Consider the following 23,417-nt stretch of genomic DNA (forward strand, 5'->3'; position numbering starts at 1 on the left):
CTGGGAAATACTGAAAAGTATTACAGAATAAAAACTACTGATATCTCCATTACCTAGAAACAATCACTGTGACTATCATATATTTTCTTTTGGTATTTTTTTCCTATCCAAGAACATGTACAGCATGTGTATAATATTTGGATTAAGATGTTTGTACAACATTGTGAATGTACTATGTCATTGTTGGTTTTAACTTATATGTACCTTACCACCACAAAAATTTTAACTATAGGTTGTACTATATTGTGTACTTAGGTGTAAGTATACACAATTCTACATCTTGTTTTCCTATTATTTTATGAACATTTTCCACTATTAAATAGTCTGTAAAATCACTACATAGCTCAGGCTGGCCCTTAAACTCATGATCTTCCTGTCTAAGCCTCCCAAGTGCTAGGGTAACCAGCATGTGCCACAAAGCCTTGTGTAACTCCCTACTGTTAAGACATTCAGCCTTTTCTGTTTCTACCACATAAATCCCATAATAAATATGTGCATGAATAAATATGTGTAGAGTCTCAGTTTCCTTAGGGTAAATTCTATTAGTACACCTCTTCTTCCCCACAATGCACAGTTTTTCTTTCTTGTTTTGGATTTTAACAACACTTGAAAGCCACTGTTTTCTACTATCATTTCATTTTCTTTTCTGCACTTGTCAGAAGTACCTACTATTCTAAATGCCATTTACCATTCTCATGCTTATTTTTAAAGTGATCTGGATATTTTTAATAACTTTATAAATGGTGTCTCTTATGGGGACAGGAACCAAACTCTCAACTACAAACTCTGACTTGGAGACTAAAAGATCCATGGCTTTAAGCCCACTCATCAACTTTACTGTTTCATTCCATTTCAGGTTCACATGTGTATCTTTTTAAAATATGGCTAACTCTTCTGAGCATTTGTGTTTCATTTTCTGTATTGTATCTTTAGACTAGAAGGAGTACAAAGTATGAATTTATAAGAACTCCCTATTTATTTAGAAATACTCCCTACTCAATTGTTTTTAAAATGTAAAACAAAGATTAAAACATGTTCCAAAAACAGTATCTGGACAGACTGCCAAAACAACTTCCCCCTTATGACTTATTCACCAAATGCCACAACATAATGCTACTCTTCATTTGATGTAAAAGGAAAGGAGGCACTAATAAATAGTATTAAAAGACTCATCCTAGGCCTGAGCAGAAGACAGCAGCTCATCCCATGCCACCCAAAATGCAGAAAGAGAAAGGAGGCACTGGGACAAGAAGACACCCTTCTGAGTCAGCCCCGCAGTGAGCAGCCTTCTCTGACCAGGCCTCCAAACAGCAGAGTCAGCTAGAAACTAATTAGTGGACTAACCCACTGATGAGGACAGTGCCCCATGATCCAATTCCCCTTCAAATACATGAGGTCTCAGGGGAACATTTTAGATCTAAATCATAACAAACACCATACAATTTTAAGTCAGCATTTCAATGAAGATTTAGGGCAAAAACCCACTTTAGAGATTATATAGCAATCTAATTTGAGGCAATTTAAAATTGTGTGTCTTTTCTATTTAGAATAGAGTATTCTATGTGGATATGTTCAAATTTATTAAATTTTTGTCTTCTTCATATGTGGCCTAAAACCATTATAATGCAGAATTATTTAAATAAAGATTTCAGCTTTATATATTATAAATTAATTCCAGTGAAAGTAGTATTGATGTTTATATTTAGACAGGAAAACCTATGCCAACAAAAAACCCAAAATCTCAGTGACACAACTTCAGGGTTTATTTGTTGTTCATAGTACATGTCTGTTGCACTCCAACAGTAGGATTTGCTCTATACAGAAGCTTAGACTGACAATGGCATAACCATAGTGGGTGGAAAACAACCCTTTCTTAATCACTTGCAGGTTAAGATGAAAAAGAAAGCAGCAATTCAACATTTCATCCCAGTGAAAAAACTAGACATTTAGGAAGTGGTTAGTTACATAGTGTTATGGTATGTCCCTCAGAAGTTTTCATGTGTTACATGCTTGAGTGCCAGCTGCTTGGCTTTTAGGAAGTGATTGGATATTAAGGACTAACTCCATTAGTAGATTAATCCATTATGGGGAAGTGATGGAAACAAGCAATAGGGACCTGTTGAAAAAGTAGGTAATGGGGACATGACTTTGGGGACAATATTTGGTCCTCTAGTCCTTCCTCTGTGGCTCTCTCTGTTCTCAGTGCTTCCTGGCTGCCATGAGGCTCACAGCTTTCCACTACCACACTCTTCTGCCATGATGTTTCTGCCTTGACGTAAGCCTAAAAGCAACAGAGTCAGCTGACCATGGAGTGAAACCTCTAAAACCATAAGCCAAAATAAATATTTCCTTCTTTAAGATGTTCTCATGTATTTTGTTACAGCAACAGAAAGATGAAATGTAGGAAATAAAGCCCTGGAAAGTGTCTTTTTCCTTGTTTCAGAAGAGAACAAGATACCGATGGATGCTAATAATGTCCCCCTATGACTTTTGTCATCTCTTATTGCTAAACATCTGCCTATCTGTCCAAGGCTTTACCTTTACAAAAAGTTAGAGAAAGAAAGGAGAATGTCAAGCAAATTCCAGTCTTGTCTTTCCTATTAAAGAGATAGTTATGCAAATTTGGACAGGATAGTTCAACTCCTTGTAGTTTGGATGGCATAACTAAAAGTGAAAAAACTGACTTTAATACTCTCATATGGCTAAAATTCTATTCTACACTTTTTTACCAAATAAAATAATCACTATCCTAGTCATTAAAATGTGTTCCAAAGTCATGTTGCTTCACAAAAATTCCATTGAGAATATACTGTTTTGTCTTTATTGTTTGTAATTCTCATGGGTTTTTTTCCCAACATTTATCAACAGATTTTGACTTTGAACTTTAGAAGCCAATGTGAAAATATTAATGCCCTTCCCTTCCATTTAGTTTTCCTTTACCCTCCAAATTCTACCTTTGCTAGTGATACTTACACTGAATTCTGGTATCATAATTATGTCTTTTGCATTGTTTATGTATGTTAATTTTAAAAGTTGGAAATTTGACTATGTAAATATTGCTCATTGGAAAACACAAGTAATAAACTATAATTAGTTATGCTTTCAAAAAAAAAAAAAAAAGACTCATCCTAGAATATTTAAGAGCTTCTAGAGCTATTCTCCTTTACAATCAAAATCCAAAAGAAAAAAGAAAAAACAAATTTCAGGAATTAGAATTCAAACAATTTTATTAGAGTCTGGTAGAGGAATTAAAAGCTACATTATAGAAATTAAACTTACACTTCCTTACTCAATGCATAAATCAGACATATATCCACATACTGGAGTTACCTCACTCTAAAATAAATGTCAGTGAGAAAATTTATTCAGCCCATACCCATACCTCCATATGTAAATGTTAAATCAAAATGGACCAATGATCTAAATAGAAGAACTACATAGGAATAAATCTTCATAACTCAGATTTGGCAAGGGATTTTAAGGCTTGACACCAAAAGCATGAGTAACAAAGGAAAAAACAATGAAATTCATGAAAATTAAAAATCTTCCTGGGTGTGGTGGCACACACCTGTAATCCCAGCACACAGGAGGCTGAGGCAGGAGGATTTCTGTGACTTCGAAGCCAGCCTGGACTACATAGTGAGTTCAAGATCAATAGGGCCGGGGATTTAGCTCAGTGGCTCTTTTGTGTTAGTAATAAAGTACCACTGTTACCTTCTTATTTTGACAAAGGTACCATAGTAACATTATATGGAAAAACTGATTGAGGAGTATAAAAGAACTCCTTGTACCATCTTTGTAACTTCATCTGTAGTGATAATATAAAACATTAGCTATTATTATTCTTATATGAAATGTAACATGTATAATAAAACAATAAGCACTATCTTAATTCCATATTATACTGTATTATTTCTCATTATTTAAGTATATATTGAACTAACTCCTTTTGGCTTTAGTTTGACACTAACATAGGTGTTTTTTTTAATCTAAATTATATTATTACAAAAAGGTTCAGAATATTCTGGGAACTCGTATTATCAGATATACCTGAGATATCTGTGGAGACATTCACGGCAAAGGTATTCAGTAATATGACATTTGAAAAGAAGGAGGATTTTGCCAAATACAAATAGGCATGAATAAAGTACATTCCAAGCAGTAACAGGAAAGAAAATAGCATTATGAAAACCTGTCCAGTTTGGTTGAATAGTACAATATAAATAAATGATAGACCACAGAATGAAACAATACGCTTAACTAACATTCTTATACGACTAAGCTATTTCCTCTATACTAAACAAGAATGTTGTAGGGAGGAGGAATCACAAAAATATCAAACTCATTTTGTGATCAACACCACTTCTCAGTTAACCATGCACTTACTAGCTTTATCCTATTTTAGTTCAGGCTTTTCTGCTGTATCTATCAAACTATTAAATGATTACCACTTAGATTAGTAACCCTGGCAATAAAAAAAAGTACAGTTTATTTGGCAGTTAATCTGAGCTGGTTCCTAGTGAGTACCAATCATTATTGTCCAGCAAATTGGGTAAAAACTCCCTCTATGTATTTTCCCAACACCATAATTCACTTTAAAAAATCTATATAAAGGTGTTAATGGCCTTACACCATATAGAAAACTAACTCCAAGTGGACCCTAAACTTAAAAGCTAAAATTATAAAACTCTTAGAAGAAAACAAAGGAAAAATTTCATTACATTGGATTTGACAATTATTTTTTGGATATGATACCAAAACCAGAGGCAAGAAAGGAAAAATAAACTGGATATAATAATGCCAAAATTGAAAACTTTTGTGCATCCAAGGATATTATCTGAAAAGTAAAAAACTCAGAGTAGGAGAAATATTTGCAAATCATTAAAATGGGATTGATATCCCTGAATATATAAAGAATTTCTCTACAACTTGCCAACAACCACCACATTTTTTTCAAATGTGTAAGACTTAAATAGACATTTCTCTTTAAAAGATGGTCAACATCACTAATAATTAAGGAATTCAACCCAAAACTATTATGATACTACTTTATACCTACTAGGATGGCAACTATCAAACAAAACAAACAAAAAACCCAGAAAAGTTCTAGTGGGGATATACAGGAATTAGAACCCTCATGCATTGCTGGAGAGAACATAACACTGCACATCCACTGTGGAAAAGTTTAGCAGTTCATTAAAAAGTTAAAACACAGAATTGCCATATGGTCTAGCAAGTTCAATCCTAGGTATACACCCAAATAAACTAGAAGCAGGACCTAAAGTAGATATCTGTACACCCATGTTCATTACTTACAATATCCAAAAGGTGGAAACAACCCAAGTGTCCATGAACAGACAACTGGACAAACAAAATGTAGTATTATACATACAATGGAGTATGGGGCCGGGGATTTAGCTCAGTGGTTTCACCACCTGCTGTGCAAGCACAAGGACCCGAGTTAGATGCCCGGTACCAAAAAAAAAAAAAAAGTGGAGTAAAATTCAGCCTTAAAAGGGAATGAAATTCTGATCCATGCCACAACATGGACGAACCTTGAAAATACTATGTCAAGTGAAACAAACCAGACACAAAAGAACAAATATTATATGGTTCAATATTTGGCTTAGTCAGCCAGGAGAGCATGTTTTCTTTCTTCCACCCAACCAGTGAGACACAACATTCCAAGGCAGGTAGAGAGCACGTAATTCCCAGTAGGTAGGGTTGACAGCCCCTTCCAGCCAGAAGAAGCTATGGAAGACAAACATGTCCAATCTTATAGCACCCCATAAAGAACTGAGTCAGGAGACTAGGGTGTGGCAAAACTAGCTGGGGAACTAGTGTGACATATAAATTATAAAATCCCAGGGCACATGTGCAGAATGGTTCTCAAAGTCCTGCATGTGGACTTCTCATGAGAACTCAAGCAGGTTTTCAAAAGAATGGCCTAGACCGGATGTCAGCCCGAAGAGTGGGTGATATAAAAACAACAGTCTGGGCCAGGGTAACTCAGTGGTACCATGCCTGCCTGCCAAGTGCAAGATCTTGAGTTTGATCCCCGGTACCAATAAATTAAAAAATACATACATACATATATGCATACATACAGTCCACACTGAATTTTCAGCCAGTGTAATCTCTTACATGGATGGCCCACCCTCATGCTATAAGGTGTATTCCCATTCCTATTTTTACATGTCCCAAGCTTGCTCTCCAGAGCCTGTTTCTTTTCCTACCTTTAATAAAACTTCACTACCTTTAAATACATATATACATATAGTATGGTTCTATTTATCTGAGGTACCCAGAATAGACAAAGGCATATAGATAGAAAGTACAACAGAGGTCAGCCGGGGCTGGAAAGAGGTGAGAATGGGGAGTTATTGTTTAATGGGTGCTGAATTTGTGAGTGGGATAATGAAAAAGTCCTGGAAATAACTTTTTTATGGGATGATTACATATTACTATGAATGAACTTAATACCATTGGACTACACACTTAAAATAGTTAAAATGGTTTTACATGTATTATGTCACTTTTTAAAAAATATGCTAAGAATAGAGTTGGACCAGAGGCCTTCTACATTTATCTTGGAAGCAGAGCAGTGGCATACATTGAATGAAGCCCATAGTCAATGAGCCTGTACTCAAATACTAAACCAACACAAGCAGTTTCAACACTGCTGGGCACGATGCACTCTCACCCTAAGTGTAGGACAAGGGATTTAAATTCAAAAACTATTTCCAAGTCTTCTCAAGGCTTGTTTTCTTGGCTTCTTCTCAAGTACCTCATCTGTCCACAAGAATAGAAACAGAGAGCCTGAATGGTAACAAGCTGAGAAGTCCAATACCAGGAGCAGTTAGCAGGCTTCTGGTCAGAGGCCAAGGACTTCAGCAGTGCCAAAGTTCTGTTCTTCCAGGTTCAATGAGTTTGCAAAGACACTCATCTCTCGCCCTTTTTCTCTTTAAACCTCTGTAAGTATAACAGATACACAGAAAAGGGCAATATAAAAACCTGATTTCTTTAAAGTTTATTAGGAAAATTTCAGTAATCTTAAAATTCATCTCAATATAAATTGGGACTTTAAAAATAAAATTATTTCAGCACAAACAGCATTTTCTTAACTGCCAAACGTGTGTGTGTGTGTGTGTGTGTGTGCGTGTGTGTGTGTATATATATATATTTTTTTTAACCCAAGTGGAAAGACTAGTTAGAGCTATCAAAAAACTCAAGTTGGGCCGGGAATTTAGCTCAGTGGTTCTGACACCTACCTTGCAAGTACAAGGTCCTGAGTTCAATCCCCAGTACCCCCCCCCAAAAAAAAACCAAAAAAACTTCAAGTTGCACATTAGTCAATTTAGCAATAAGACTATTAAACGATGATTAGGATACCAGTTTATATAACATATTCACACAAGAAAATAAAAGGGCGTTACCCTTAATTACTTACTTTTTCTCATTCCCTACATCATTCCATGCCATCATAGAACAAATTATCTCCATTCAAAACACATCCTCTATCTGCTCACTTCTCTCCAATTTGCTAAAATTCTCTCCATCTTCCCTGATAATATTATCTCACATGGTGCATGGGAGCAGACCCCTGAAGTGGTCACTCAGCTTCACTTGTGTTTTTTTCCACAATATTGATTTATATTAGTTATCCCTGGGCTTAGCAAACAAATTTTGGAACACGTTACATTACTACAATTCTAAGAAGAAAATTGTAGCAGGGGAGTGTGGCACATGCTTGTAATCCTAGTGCTTGGGAAGTTGAGGCAGAAAGATCCCAAGTTCAAGGCCAGCATGGACTTCATACATAGTAGAGAGGCTTTGTCTACAAAAAAAAGATCATAAATGAGGAACAGATATGGAAATGTCCGAAGTCCATGTATCCCTATTTCTATTTTAAATGGAATATTAGTACTGGCTTTATCTCTGGATATCTAAATCATGTTAACAGAATGAAAGATGAAATTCTTTCTTTTTTTATTATTTTATTTTTTTAACTTGAGATCCTATCATACAGAGGCTTGGAAGCAACTAAATGAAACATGACACACACATAACCCAGTTAACTACTTTAGTGATTTTTTTTTCTCCTGGGATCTGTTTCCTGGCTTTACTCTTGGCTATATACCATTCTTCACAGGTAAATAAAAGTGATCTTATTAGAACATAAATCACATTATATCATTCACTTGTTTGAAATCCTAATGAATTCTGACTACGCTTAGAATAAAATTCAAGTTCCTACCAAGGCTAACTTCTACCTTGGCTCTCCTCCCTTTCTATATTTTGTGTTCTAGATATTCCTGAGGTTGGCCCCTTCTGGTCATTCAATGATCAGTTCACCTCCTCAAAGAAGCATTCCCTAATCAAACTAAAGCAATAGTCTCCTTACTTTGAGTGGAATCTGGATATCTGAAAAAACATTTTGAGCTTCTAAGGTAAATCTAGTATATGTGCTGCCAAAGCTAGCACTCCCAAGGTGAATCTAATGTATAACAATACTGAAAATCATTGCACTAAACGAGTCTCCTTTTGCTTACGACAATTCTTCCACCAATGTACTTTTGCTATGTCTTACTGCTCGTGGGTTGAGAAAATGGAAAGTATGCAGGAAGCGATGAGAAAGAAAGGCCAATCACCAGGCACCTATACCAAATCACTGCCAAAGATCAAACTACATGTTAAATCCAACAGTATGTTTATAAACTCTAAAGAATTTGTTCTGTAACAACCTCTTTGTTCTTGTTTCATGACTCTCAGCTGTAGATCTGAAAACTGAAATTGTCAGAAAAATCAAATGCAAATACTACCTCCTTATGTCACTGAATCAAGCCTGTATGGCCTGCCCTGCAGTATGTCACTGAAATGACACATTTTGCAAAAGAGAAAGAGCCCCTAGGCCACCAAGTACAAGGAGACAGGAGCCCTAAGTCTCAACTCCACATCCATGAGAAGAGCAGATTCATTTAAGGCATGGAAAAAGGTTGTTGGAGATGAAGTAATCAGTATAATTAGGCATAATCAATATTCCTAGCTCATCATGGGGCACATGTTCCTAAAATGACAGCATTAGCATAATCTAAAAGTGGAGTTTTTGGCTAACATCAAAAGGTCATCCATTACACATTTGTGCAAGCCCAAATGAAGAGTCAGTGGTTTCAACAAAGTGGCCTTCAAGTCTCTGAAAAGTAACCCACCCAACTGTTACCATCATAACCCATAAGTCAGAGGTATTATCTACAACAAAGTTAGTGGTAGACTAGTAATATATTGCTCAGCTACATGACCTCCAAAATTAGTGATTTTTAAAGTCAAACAAAGCAAGTGAAATTTAAGGGCTTATTCAGCTTCTTTGTTTTATTCAGAATTGTCTGCTTCAATTTTCTGAGTAAATAGTCATTCTCTTCTAAGGTTAGGTACAGCTCTTCAGTCTGATAATTTCTTCCATTAATCATCATTTTATTTTACTGTGAGCCCAGTAAGATAAAGAATTTGTCTATATTGTTCAATGACATACCCAAACTCTTAGATAATGCCTGACACATAGTAGAAGCTTAGTAATATGTAACTGATTTATTCATTCAACAAATATCTACTGAGTAAGTTGTGCCAGGCATCATCCTAGACCAGTAATGGTGAGCTTTCAATGATACAAATGGCCCACTGCGGCATGTGTGCCATAGGTTTGCCAACACTGTCCTAGACTTTGAGAATACATTAATGAAAAACACAGCAAAAATTTTGACTTCTTTGTACATGTTAACCTGGATCACAGACAATATCAATAAGTAAAAAAAAATAAGTGACAAGGAGGAAAAAAATAGAAGGAGTGGGAATATAACTCAGTGGTAGAGCACTTGCACAGCAATACATGTGGCTCTGGGTTCAATCTCAAACACCTTTAAAATTAATTAATTAAAATAAATCCTGGATGGGGGCTGGGGATTTAGTTCAGTGGTTCTGCCGCTTGCCTCACAAGCACAAGGACTGGACCGGTGCCGAAAAAAAAAAACCTATTAATTTGTAGGAGTCTTGAAATAGATATGTATGTTTTTATATTCATGCCTAAATATTAATACTTAAAGACAAAATGAAGTCAGTGTTCCCTATGCATAAGTTCTACATCTGAGAAATCAATAAACCACAGATCAAAAATATTCAGAAAAAGCCAGGTATGGTGGCACATGCCTGTAATCCCAGCACTCAGGAGGTTGAGACAGAAGGATCACTGCAAGTTCAAGGCCAGCCTAGGCTACATAGTGAGTTCAAGGCCAGTCTGGACTACATAGTGAGACCGTCTCAAAAAAAAAGGCAAAAATATTCAGAAAAAAATTTATGTATTACACATGTATGTCATTGATCATGTCATTATTCCCCAACAGTACAGTATAAAAACCATGTCTATATTAGGTATTATGGATAATCTAGAAATTATTTTAAATATATAGCAGGATGTGTGTAGGTTATATGCAAATACTATGCCATATGTAAAGGTCTTAAGCATCCTTGGACTTTGGTATCCATGCAGAGGGTAGAGGGTGTCCTGGAACTGATTCCCCTTCAGATACTGAGGGATGACTATAATCACTATTGTCAGAATAAAAAGTGAATAGCCTATAAAATGGCCAGTGAAACCTAGATATCCAAACCTGGGTATCTATACCTAGAACAGTATAGCATAATGATTAACAGAATAAACTTTAATATCAGACAACTCAAACTCAATAATTGCAATTAGCACCATTTTATATTAATTGAATAAAAGGTACTCTAAATTTACTTTTTTTTTTTTTGGTACCAGGGATCGAACTTGGGTCCTTGCGCTTGCGCAGCAGGTGACAAAAACCACTGAGCTAAATCCCAGCCCTAAATTTACTTTTATAAAGAATTTTTTAAATGAATCCTTTTTTTAAGTTAAAGTAAAGTTAGAATTACAAACATTGAAAAGATCCAAAGAAACTGGGGTGGAGGGGAGGGATTTAGCTCAGTGGTTCCACCGCCTGCCTGGCAAGCACAAGGTCCCAAGTTTGATCCCGAGTACCCAAAAAATAAAAAATAAAAAAATAAAAAATAAAACCAGCTGACATGAAAGAAAGAAACAAACAAACAAACTAGGGGGCTGGGGATTTAGCTCAGTGGTTCCACCACCTGCCTCGCAAGCGCAAAGAACCGAGTTTGATCTCTGGTACCAAAAAACAAACAAGGAAACTAGGGAAGAGAGTAAGTAGCAATACTTACCAGCTAAAAAAATACACTCATCATTAAGAACAGAAACAAATTTCTATCACAGGATATAACAGAAGTACTTATTTGATTATTTATCTAAAAATAAATCTTATTAGCTGCTACAGTGATCTGGGTATTCTCTTCCAAATTACCAGTTCTTGACCCACTCCCTAACAGATATAAGCCAGGTCATTAACAATATGATTTGGCAGGCATCTGGAACACAAACTGAACGCCTCCAAGAAAACTCATGCAGACACTAAAATTAATCTGCTATAATGATTGTGGAAACTGCAAAGAAAAGCATCACTGTTTTGTGAATAATCAAGATCAAATTGAGAATGATGTGTGAGCTCAAGATCAGAAACAGTACACTTGGGTTTTTAGGAATGATACTTTAAGATGCATTACTTCTTACACTGACTGCCTTTAAAGACAATGGGGTGGGCCAGGGATTTAGCTCAGTGGTTCCACCGCCTGCTGCTCAAGTGCAAGGACCCGAGTTCGATCCCCAGTACCAAAAAAAAAAAAGACAATGAGGTAAGATAATTTTATTTTGTGTTGTTTAATCTCACTTTTTTTTTGCATTAGGTACATGAATTAAGTAATGAATTTTAAGTACATAAAATCACTAATTTTGAATGTTTTAAAATATATGTTCGAGGACTGCTTAGGCTATATAATGAGTTCACAGAGAGAGCTATCTCAAAAAAACAACAAAACAAACACATATATATATGATATATATACATATATCAGTTTATAACAGTAAAACTACCATCCATATTGAGATACTGAACAAAAATCTCGCACATGACTGCCACATAATTTCTTAAATAGTAAATTTTTTGTAACATCTTATTTCTGCCTAATAAAAATATTACTCTCCACCTCTATGACCTAAAGAGTTTCGATTACCTTTAAATCCGTTTAACCTTTGTTTTACACAAATGTATCTCAAATCTGAGGTTTTTTTACTCAATTAGGATCTTAATTGGGAATTTAAAGAGCTTATGAGTATAATTCAGTTCTATCTCTGTCAATCTTTTATGCAAATTTTAATGTTTCCTTGGTATTTTTCTTTTTCTACTTTTTCTTGGGTTTTCATTTGTTTTCCATTCTAGAAATTTGGAGTATATATAACCTATTTTTATCCACAATTTAATAACAAATCAACTTATACAAACTACCATCTGATGCAGTAATTACTGGTTTTCCCAATCACTATTTCAAACATATTCACCCCTCACCAACCAGAGGTTGGTGAAAGAACAGGAAATGTTCTCCTTTCATTGTTAGTATTAGCATTATGAACTTATTTTTTTAAAAGGAATTAAAACTGTACCATTTTCTAACTTTGTCATATGAACATTTAGAAAGTCTTTCCTGTACTTGACCTGCCCACAGTGACAAAGCACTTTTATTTAACATACCTTTGGCTTAACAACATCTACTTTTATAATATTACATGCCAAAGGGGCGGGGGATTTAGCTCAGTGGCTCTGGCTCCTGCCTCGAAAGCGCAAGGTCCTGAGTTTGATCCCTGGTACCAAAAAAAAAAAAATTACATGGCAAAAATAAAACAGTATTTATTTACATTGAATATTTGGTATGTACTTTTCTGGGGGGGAGTTGTTTTGTTTTATTTTTGTGGTACTGGGGATCGAATGGTATGTACTTTGACAGTTTAAAATTACATAAATTGAAAATTTTAGATCCAGCTTACAAATCTATATTGCATTTAGGTTTATTACTCTATATGTAACAATTTTAGATGTCACATTCTTTTTTTTTTAACCATGTATCATTTTTTAAATTAATTACATTGGTACATTTAAGGTATACAATATAATGACATTCATCATTGGAAATTTATACCTTTACATAATTCATTTTGGTTCTTAACCATCTAATCTTCCATACAACTCCCTGTTGTATTTTTGTTGGCTGCAGTAAATCATTCAGCAAAATTTCAGAGAAGATTCTTGGTCGATATGCTTTCTTACCCTTTGTATCTGAGAATGTCTTCTATTTGCCTTCATACAGAAATATTAACTTGGCAGGGTATATAATTCTTGGTTCAAAATTATTTTTCCTTAAAACTCTGTGGATGTTGTTCCATTATCTTCTGGCATTTAGAATTTTAAGAGAAAAACCTGAGGTCAGTCTGATTTTTGCCCTTTTATAGGTAACCTGCTTTCTCGGTCTGGACACTTGCAAAATTTTTTCTTTATCCTTGAAATTTAAAAAAAGTCACAAGAAGCCAGGCATGGTGGTACACCCCTGTAATCCCAGCACTTGGAGGCAGAGGGAGGAGGACTGCCACAAGTTCAAGGCCAACCTAGGACACTTAGTGAGTTCAAGGCCAGCCTGAACTACATAACAAGACCCTGTAAAAATCACAAGGATATGTCTCAGTGCTGCTTTCTTCTCATTAAATTTTAAAGGTACCCTGTGAGCCTTTTTTACTTGCAAGCCTACTTCGTTCTTCAACTCTGGAAAGTTTTCTTCATTTAATTCCATATTTACTGTTTTAGCTTCATTTGCTTTGTCATCTGTTTCAGATATTCCTATTATATGTAGATTGTATCTCCTAGATACATCTCTCTTTTTCTCTTTTCTCATTTTAATTTCTTTGGGCTTTTCCTCTGCATTCTGTAAGAAATTCTCATTTTTCACTTACTGCAGGGATTTTATTTTGTAACTGACTCTTCTTATGTACTTCCTTTAAATAGAAGACCTTCATCTCTTCCATGTGATCATACACCACCTGCTTTACAATTAAGCCCATGTCAGTAGCAAATTTTCTCATGGTACAGTCAATAATTTCTACAAGTTTGCTGTAGAAGGGTAAATTGCTATAGTCTGGTACACCAGTATCAAGAAGAGGCATTTTCTTAATTATGTATTTAGCTCTATTCCTTTCTTCTGAACTGAGGTCTTAAGACCTTTCAATAGCTCTTCACAATGGAGTCCAAAAACAGTCTTCCCAAGCACCAAAGCTGAAGAACCTAATCTCAATTCTTATTCTTTATTTAACAACTCTATCACTGCCTTAGAGAGTCTAACGAAATGCCAAAGATTTTGAGATCTAGCCAAACTACAGGGAGAGCCAACTTCTGGAAGTCATTTTGTTTATTCATTCATTTTTTTGGTACCAGGGATCAAACTCGGGACCTTGTACTTGCAAGGGAGTTGGCAGAACCACTGAGCTAAATTTCCAGCCCTAAGTCACTTTATTGACCAATTTTTTTTTTTTTTTTTTTGGTACCAGGAATCCTTCCGCTTGCAGGGCAGACAGTGGAAACACTGAGCTAAATCTCCAGCCCCTATTGACCAATTTTGTTCTTCTGAGACTGCAGGGATACTGTGGCTGGTTTCTAGACTATGTTCATAATTGGGAATATCCAAATTTTCAGATGATTCTACCTCTGAAAAGAGATTCTAGGCAACAAGGTCTTTTCCTATTATTCTTACTATCTCTACAAAGAAGACTGTTAGATTAAAAATAAATCTGAATGTATGGGCTGATATGTAATGGAAAGTGTAGTTTATGAAGGGAAACTGATTTAAATTGAACTCACCTGTCCACGTTTCCCAAATTCCAGCTCTATTATGGCAACAGGGGTGTGTATTTGAGCTGAGTGCCTTGACTGAGACTTGCCATCAACTCTCCAGCTCAGATTCCGAAGTCCATCCTCCCAACGGCTCTGGTTCATGAGGCTCTCTCGGATTTTTGTCTTGTGGCTTTTCCAGAATTTGGAAATAACAGCAGCTTGGTCAGATGTGATCCCTCCTTGCTTTTTGGTTTGAGCAGTTAAGAATGCCTCCAACTGGTTAAAATCCATGTCTGCAGATGCAATCGACTACAAAGATGACAGAAAAACAACAACAAATTTAATTTTGTGGATACTAGAAAAAGAGCTTAACTACAGACTATACTTTGAGTGATTCTTAATCACTGAATATACTTTCAAAAAGGGTCAAGTAACAGTAATGAAAATGAGTCATATGTACAGTATAAGTTCAAAGACTGCCTTTGCAAATACTAAAAAGCTACTGTTAAAAATTACATGTCACTCAAATTCCGTACCAATAACTACAAGGTAACTTTTTTTTTTTTTTTTTTTTTTAGTATTTTGAGATAGAGTTTTGCCGGGGCTAAAAGACAAAGATGGCTTTCATTTGTTCATTAACAAAAAAATGATATGGTAAATATTGCAACTTTCTGTTAGGTTAAAGACATTTCATGTTACTATTCAATAAACATACCAAATTAATCTGCCTATTTGCCAGATATTAGAGCCCCAAATCTCTGGCTCTGCCACTCATTAGAAAGAATATACTGTAATATACTGTGTAATTTGTGTAATATACTGTAATTAAGCTAAATTATTTCCACTGGTGCTCTGTTTCAAGTATCATGAAATAACTTGGGTGGTTTGTATCCCCCTCTTCCTCAAATCACATCAAGAATATACATTCAGATATAACTTTACCTGTGATATGTTATTTTGGTTGGGTTATAGTCAATATTGGAATTGAAGTCAATTTAAGTGAAGAGGGCCAGGGATTTAGCTCAGTGGTTCCTGCACCTGCCTCAACAAGCGCAAGGTCCCGAGTTTGATCCCCAGTACCAAAAAAACCAAACAATTTAAGTGAAGAACTGATTTTAGTTTGAGATCAAATTCATCCATTTTCACTTAATTCAGGAAATATTTGAAATAGCTACCATGACACACATGTTCTAAGTACCTCCATCTACTGGTAGCCTAAAGTGACAGCCTGGCACTCATCCTTGATTGTTACCTCTACCTCCAAACTTGAATTAGTAGTTCTCAACAGAGAATATACATTAGAATCAGGAAGAGCTGGGCGTAGTGGCACACACCTGTAATCCCAGCACTTGGGAAGCTGAGGCAGGAGGATCACTGTGAGTGGAGGCCAGCCTGGGCCACATAGTGAATTCAGGCCAGACTGAACTACAAAGGGATACCTTGTATCAAAAAAAAAAAAAATCATTAAGTGTATTTTTAAATATCAGTGCCCAGTGTTTGCTTTCGCAGCACATATACTAAATATCAGTGCCCAGATGGCATTCCAGAAATTCTGATTTCTAGAAACCCTAGAATGGAACCCAGACACTGATACTGTTTAAAAATGCCCCAAGTGATTCTAATAGGGAACAAATAGGCATTATAAGTTAAAATGTCTAAAACACTGTTATTGAACCTATGTCACACATGCCGCAGTAGGCTGTTTATATCACTGAAAGCTCTAAAAGGTTTGCCATCACTAGTCTATAACCTTCAACTGTTGAATTTTACTGATTTTTATTTCCCAAAAAATTTTCTTTTTTTTTTCCCAAATAATTTTCTAATAATATGTTCCCTCTGGTCTGTCCCTACTACCTGGTAGAGGCTCTCAGTATCTTGTACCTAAATTAAGTGTAGACATACCTCCTGTGTATCTTCTATACACCATCAAAGTGATCTGTCAATGGATCCTGCCACTTCCTTTTTAAAACTATCTTACGGCTATTACCTACTGCAGCAATTATCAATCAGGATATTATGAAGCATTCTACTATGAAAAATGAGATAAGTTGCAAGTAATGTGTTAGTAGCGCTAGTCAAGTAGTGGTACCATTAAGATTTATTTTGGGGTTTGGTTTTTTTTGGTACTGGGGATCGAACTCGAGTCAAAACCACTGAGCTAAATCCCCGGCCCAAGATTTATTTTTAAGGTATAAAATGAACAATTTTCAAGGTATACTTGTATTAACAATTTTCTCCCTCATCTTATTTCCTTGCAGGGGGAAGTCCAGTAAAAAAGAAAATTACAAGCACAGCACTCTGCAGGGAAATATACTATGCATGCATTATCTGTTAAGTGTTTCACAGAGGAATGAAAACTTGAAAACTGATAAGAATAGGAGTTCACAATGAGGTAGTATTGCTTCCACCTGAGAAATGCTGGAGACTGTTCGGGTTCACAGTAATTAGAGAGCTGCTGGCATCTAGTGAGCAAGAGCTAGGAATGGTAGGTACTCTGCAATGCTCATAAAACAGGGGTGGCAAATTTTCTGTAAAGATCTTAGCCTCTCTGTGGCACATTTTTCCTTTTTTTTATAACTCTGAAAATGTAAATGTTTTCTTAGCTTTGTATATACATACAGGCACCGAGGCCTACAAGCTATATTCTGCCAGTCCTGCTCAAGAACATGCCACAAAAAAAAAAAAAAAAACATGCCATAGTGCTGGGCATGGTGGTACACACCTGTAATCTCAGCACTCAGAAGGCTGAGGCAGGAGGACTACCTTTCAAGTTCAAGGCCAGCCTGCACTACACAGTGAGTTCAGGGCCAATCTGAACTACAAAGCAAAACTGTCTCAAAAGAAAAAAAAACACTGAATGCAGAAGATCATCAAGAAGATCATACACCCTGATCAAGTGGGATTCATCCCAGGGATGCAGGGATGGTTCAATATACGAAAATCAATCAGTGTAATACACTATATCAATAGAACCAAGGACAAAAACCATATGATTATCTCCATAGATGCAGAAAAAGCATTTGACAAAATCCAACATGCATTTATGATAAAAACCCCACAAAAAATTGGAATAGATGGTCTCTACCTCAAACTGATAAAAGCCATCTATGAAAAACCAACAGCCAATATCATACTAAATGGTCAAAAACTGAAATCCTTCACACTAAAATCAGGAACAAGAAAGTGTTGGGGCTGGGGATTTAGCTCAGTGGTTCCGGTGCCTGCCTCCCAAGCGCAAGGTCCCGAGTTCAATCCCCAGTACCAAAAAAAAAAAGGAACAAGACAAGGATGCCCACTATCACCACTCTTGTTCAATATAGTTCTGGAAACATTAGCCACAGCAATTAGACAAGAGAAAGAAATAAAAGGAATAAAGATAGGAAATGAAGAAGTCCAATGGTCATTATTTGCAGATGACATGATACTCTATATAGAAGACCCCAAGAACTCCACCAAAAGTCTTCTAGACTTAATAACCAAATTCAGTCAAGTAGCTGGTTACAAGGTCAACACACAAAAATCAATAGCTTTCCTCTACATGAATGACAGACTCACTGAGAGAGAAATAGGGCAAATAATTCCTTTCACAATAGCATCCAAAAAACTGAAATACCTAGGAATCAACCTAATGAAAGGAATCAAAGACCTCTTCTCTGAAAACTATGGCACTCTGAAAAGAGAGATTGAAGATGGTATCAGAAAATGGACAGACATCCCCTGCTCCTGGGTAGGAAGGATCAATATGGTGAAAATGGCCATACTTCCAAAACTGCTATATAGATTTAATGCAATTCCAATTGAGATCCCAGCAGCATACTGCATGGACCTTGAAAAAACAATCCAAAAATTCATTTGGAGCAAGAAGAGATCCAGAACAGCAAAAGCAATTCTAGGTAACAGAGACATGGCAGGGGGTATCACAATCCCCAACCTGCAACTCTACTACAAAGCTATTGTGATAAAAACAGCATGGTACTGGCAAAGAAACAGACCTGAGGACCAGTGGAACAGATTAGAAGATGCAGAAACAATGCCAAACACCCTCACTGGAGGAAAGATAGCCTCTTTAATAAATGGTGCTGGAAAAATTGAGCTTCAACTTGCCAAAGATTAAAACTAGACCTATATCTCTCGCCATGCACTAAACTAAAATCAAAATGGATTAAAGATCTAAATATTAAAATAGAAACTCTGAACCAGTTGGAACAGAGGTTAGGTAGAACTCTTGAAGACATCAGCGTAGGAAAAGACTTTATGAACAAAATCTCAGTTGCCTGTGAACTAGCACAAACAAGCAACAAGTGGGATCTCTTCTTATTAAAAAGCTTCTGCACAGCAAGAGAAACCACCAGCAGTGTGAAGAGACAACCCACAATGTGGGAAAAAAATGTTCACCTGTTCTTCCTCAGACAAAGGTCTACTATCTCGAATCTATAAAGAACTTAAAAAGATCAGACCTCCCAAATTTAAAGACCCAGTCCGAAAATGGGCATCTGAAATGAACAGACATTTCTCAGACAAAGAAGTAGAAATAGCAAATAAACATATGAAAAAATGTTCAACATCACTGGTCATTCGAGAGATGCAAATGAAAACAATGCTGAGATTCCACCTCACTCCAGAAAGAATGGCTGCTATCATGAAATCAACCTATAACAAATGCTGGTGGGGCTGTGGGGAAAGAGGAACCCTGCTCCACTGCTGGTGGGAGTGTACACTGATGCAACCACTGTGGAAATCAGTATGGAGATACCTCAAAGAACTAGGACTGGAAGTCCCATTTGACCCCACTATTCCCCTGCTGGAGATCTTCCCCAAAGAAGTAAAAGAATCATACCACAGTGATATATGTGTGCCCATGTTCATAGCAGCACAGTTTGTGATAGCTAAAACTTGGAAACAGCCCAAAATGCCCATCAACTGGAGACTGGATAAAGAAAATGTGGGTTTTTTATAAAATGGAGTACTACTCAGCCATAAAAAATGAGAAATTAGACACATTTATAGCGCAGTGGATGCACACTGAGGTGATACTCTTATGTGAAATAAATAGGACACACATGTATAAATACTGAATAGTTTCTCTGGTGTGAGAAACTGAAAGTGTAAATAAGGACTAAAATGTATAATAGGTAATGTGAAATAGGAAGAAAAGGGGCAAAGGGGAAGGAAGTGGGAGGCCTAGGGGAAAGGATAGAAGGGAATGGGATTAATATGAGAAAATGGAAAAATAGGAACAAAATCTTTGTAAATAGGGAGGAATGGAGGGGTTGAAGGGAGGGCTGGGCAAGGGTGAAAAATAAGACCCAAGAGAGATTATGTAAAGGTGCAAATTTCCAATGATGAATATCATTATATTGTATACCCGAAATGTACCAATGATTAGAATGAATAATCGGTAATGCAAAATAGGAAGAAAAGGTCCAAAGGGGTAGGGGTAGTGGGAGGGGCAGGTGAAAGGAAAGAAGGGAAAGGATAAATGATGAGAAATGGAAAAAATGGAAATAAAGTCTTTGTAAACAGGGAAGGGTAGAGGGGGTGAAGGGACAGCTAAGAATGGGGAAAAAATAAGAACCAAGATGCATTATGTAAAGGTACAATTCCCAATGAGAAATGTAATTGTGTTGTATACCTAAAATGTACTAACAAAAGAATTAAAAAAAAAAAAAAGAAAGAAATGGCTTTGGGGACTTCAGTATGCTCTTCTGAATATTCTCAGCAAAGACTGCAAAAATTTTACAAAGGAAGAAATTGGAAGAAAATACACCTAGATATTAACATTAATTAAAATTCTGCTTGTTGAGAATAGGGGTGACTGTTTTCTCTTGTACATTTTTATGTATTTTTAAGTTCCTAAAGTATTAAAAGTTAACAAAAATATGAAGAAAAAAAAAAAAAAACATGCCACAGAACAAAGTGACCTATGTCTCACATGACTTTGCCATGCTCCATCTGGCACTATATGTGGAAAATCTGCTCCTTATAATCACTATAGCTTTGAAATTAACTTTATTTTTGAACAGTTTTAATAAACATCAAATTTTTTTTCAAGGATGCAACTAATATAACTTAAACTTTGATTTGGTCAGTTTTACAAACAGGATGTTGAATATTTTGGAAAATCTTATTACCAGTGGAAATACTGTTTATCTGAGCTATCAATACAACACCTCTGTATATATATTTGTAACTGTTGCTATATACTCAGAGTTGATTCTACTTATAGGTATAAGCATCTGAGTAGTTCATTATATGTTTTAATGCAGTAATGCTGGAATAGGTACATTTAAAAATATATATTTCAGGGGCCAGGGATCTAGCTCAGTGGTTTCGGTGCCTGCCTTGAAAGCGCAAGGTCCCGAGTTTGATCCCCGGTACCAAAAAATAAATAAATAAATAAATAAAAATATATATTTCAAATTAGTTTCCTTATATTTATTATTTATATTACATTTATGTCATTGATTGCTTAGAAATTATGGCTGTTAATTTTATTACATATGAATTTTCAATTTCAGGATAATAAAGGGGCATTGGAAAATGTTTACCATAAAAAGGTCACATTAGGCTATACAGGTTTAAGAACCACTGAAGATCAAGTCCAAGCTCAGCAGAACAAGCCAAGCTTATCTTAGTACCTGTGTATTTTTTAGTGCCTATTTGACAAGTTCTTGCCTTTCATATCTGAAACCTGACAGCACCAGGACGGGGATTTGGCTCAGTGGTGCCACCACCTGTCTGGCAAGCCCAAGGTCCCAAGTTTGATCTATCGTACCAAAAAAAAAAAAAGAAACTTGACAGCAACAACCTATTTGCAATTCACCTCCCTGGAATTTTCATGCTATTTCCTTCCATGTGCTTGTTTTTATACTACTCTAACTACCTAAAATGTCCTCTATCACCACTTTTACTTAATTTACCTCTATTTGTCATTCAAGACTCAGTCCAAGCATGGTTTCCCCAGTACTCTTCCTCCTCTAATAAGGCAAGAGTCCCTTTCAATTCCAAAAATGTCCTAATATCTCTATCAATACACTAACCTCAAAGAATTAAACTGTTTACAAGTCCATTTCACCCACAGATTCTAATCTTTGAGGGAAGTATCTATATAAATTTGCAAATACAGCATCTAACACAATCTCCTGAAGTAGAGTTCAGGTTCTAATAGGCACTCACAAGCATAAATACTTTTCAAACAAAAATACTAAATGTGCATATAAATATTAATTTCAGAAGTATATAAAACTTCCAACTTCTTGCTGTACAAAATTTTCCCTCAAAAAAAAAAAATTTCCCTCATATATTCACAAATCATATGATAAAGGGAGAACAAAATCTCTTGATCAACCCTTAGAAACTAACAAGGAGCACAAAGCCAACAGAAAGTAAGGCTAGGACACCAGAGGAAAGGAAGAATTTGAACAAAAATGTAAAAGTTATTCCTAGAAAACAATCATGGAGCAATCTCACATGATATAGTTGATAGGAAGCTTAGAAAAATTGTTGGTCTCCTAGTCAATACCAACTCAATGAACTTGATTAAAATAACCCAAAAGAACTGGGAGGGAGGCCTAAACCCAGGGCCGCATATATGTTAATAAGCATACTATTGAGCTATACCCCCAGCTCCCAGTGACAATTTTTTTTTCTTTTTGGTACTGGGGATCAAACTCAAGACCTTGCGCTTGAGACGCTGGCAGCAGAACCACTGAGCTAAATCCCCGGACCCCAACATTTTTTTTTTTTGGTACTAGGGATTGAACTTGGGACCTTGTGCTTGCAAGGCAGGCGGTGGAACCACTGAGCTAAATTCCCGGCACAACAATTTTTTTTTTTAATAAATGAACAGGCACCATCAGTATTTGTGCATTTATTTATGTTTGGTTTGGTTTGGTTTGTGGTACCTGGGATCCAACTCAGGACCTTGTGCTTGCCAGGTAGGTGCGGCACCACTGAGCTACATCCCTGGCCCCTCTAGTAACGATTTTTTAAATGTTAAAAATTAAGTTATGGGGCCAGAGGGGCCAGGGATGTAGCTCAGTGGTTCTGGCGCCTGCCTCACAAGCGCAAGGTCCCGAGTTTGATACCTGGTACCAAAAAAAAAAAAAAAAAAAAAAAAAAAAAATCAAGTTACTGGTTGAAAAATGCAATTCTACATGAATACAAAAGAGTGGCAGTAGGTAAGAGGAAACAATAAAACAGACTGCTATATATGCAATTTTTATAAAAATCCTAGCAAGATTTCTTATAAACAAAATTATTCTAAAATTTACATAAAAAGGCAAAGTACGATACAACAATTTTGAAAAAGAACAATGAGGTAGAAGTGAGAGGAAAAATGAGCCGAAGCAAGAACACCCAAGAGAAGACCTTTATTAGGGGACAAAGGCTGCCCGGCTGTCTCAAACAATGGCAAGAGCAGCAGCTAGGGGCTGGCTGGGTGAGGTTTATAAGGGCTGGGAGAGCGTCGTGGAGGTTGATGATTGGCTGTAGCTGGAGGCAAGGTTTAAACTGATTGGCAGGTTTGAACTTCTTGGAGGGAAGGGCTAATGGCAGGAGAGTTTAGTGGCGGGGAAGTTAGGTTTCATCCCCCCCCCCCCACACACACACACCCCACCCCGC

The 23,417-nt window shown here is 36.3% G+C and overlaps 2 protein-coding genes across 4 annotated transcripts in view; both read right to left on the minus strand.

Annotated features, from left to right (window-relative positions):
* B3gnt2 (UDP-GlcNAc:betaGal beta-1,3-N-acetylglucosaminyltransferase 2) overlaps positions 1 to 15,002 on the minus strand; it is a 202,236-nt gene extending 187,234 nt beyond the window's left edge. The window contains exon 1 of the mRNA XM_013074058.3: positions 14,823 to 15,002. The gene's annotated coding sequence lies outside the window, so the exon portion shown is untranslated. The remainder of the gene's footprint in view (positions 1 to 14,822) is intronic.
* Positions 1 to 23,417, minus strand: part of Commd1 (copper metabolism domain containing 1) — a 140,715-nt gene that overhangs the window by 85,514 nt on the left and 31,784 nt on the right. For 2 of the 3 annotated variants that reach the window (XM_087216336.1, XM_087216337.1), the window contains exon 2: positions 14,823 to 15,104. In XM_087216336.1, coding sequence (XP_087072462.1) covers positions 14,823 to 15,104 — 282 coding nt within the window. Of the gene's footprint in view, positions 1 to 14,822; positions 15,105 to 16,129; positions 16,235 to 23,417 lie in introns of all 3 variants that reach the window. The other variant, XM_087216335.1, reaches the window with a different exon arrangement.

The sequence above is a fragment of the Heterocephalus glaber genome, unplaced genomic scaffold, assembly GCF_053883595.1.
Source record: "Heterocephalus glaber isolate CG9 unplaced genomic scaffold, H.glaber_assembly_v1.0 deba00001457, whole genome shotgun sequence".
Classification (NCBI taxonomy): domain Eukaryota; kingdom Metazoa; phylum Chordata; class Mammalia; order Rodentia; family Bathyergidae; genus Heterocephalus; species Heterocephalus glaber.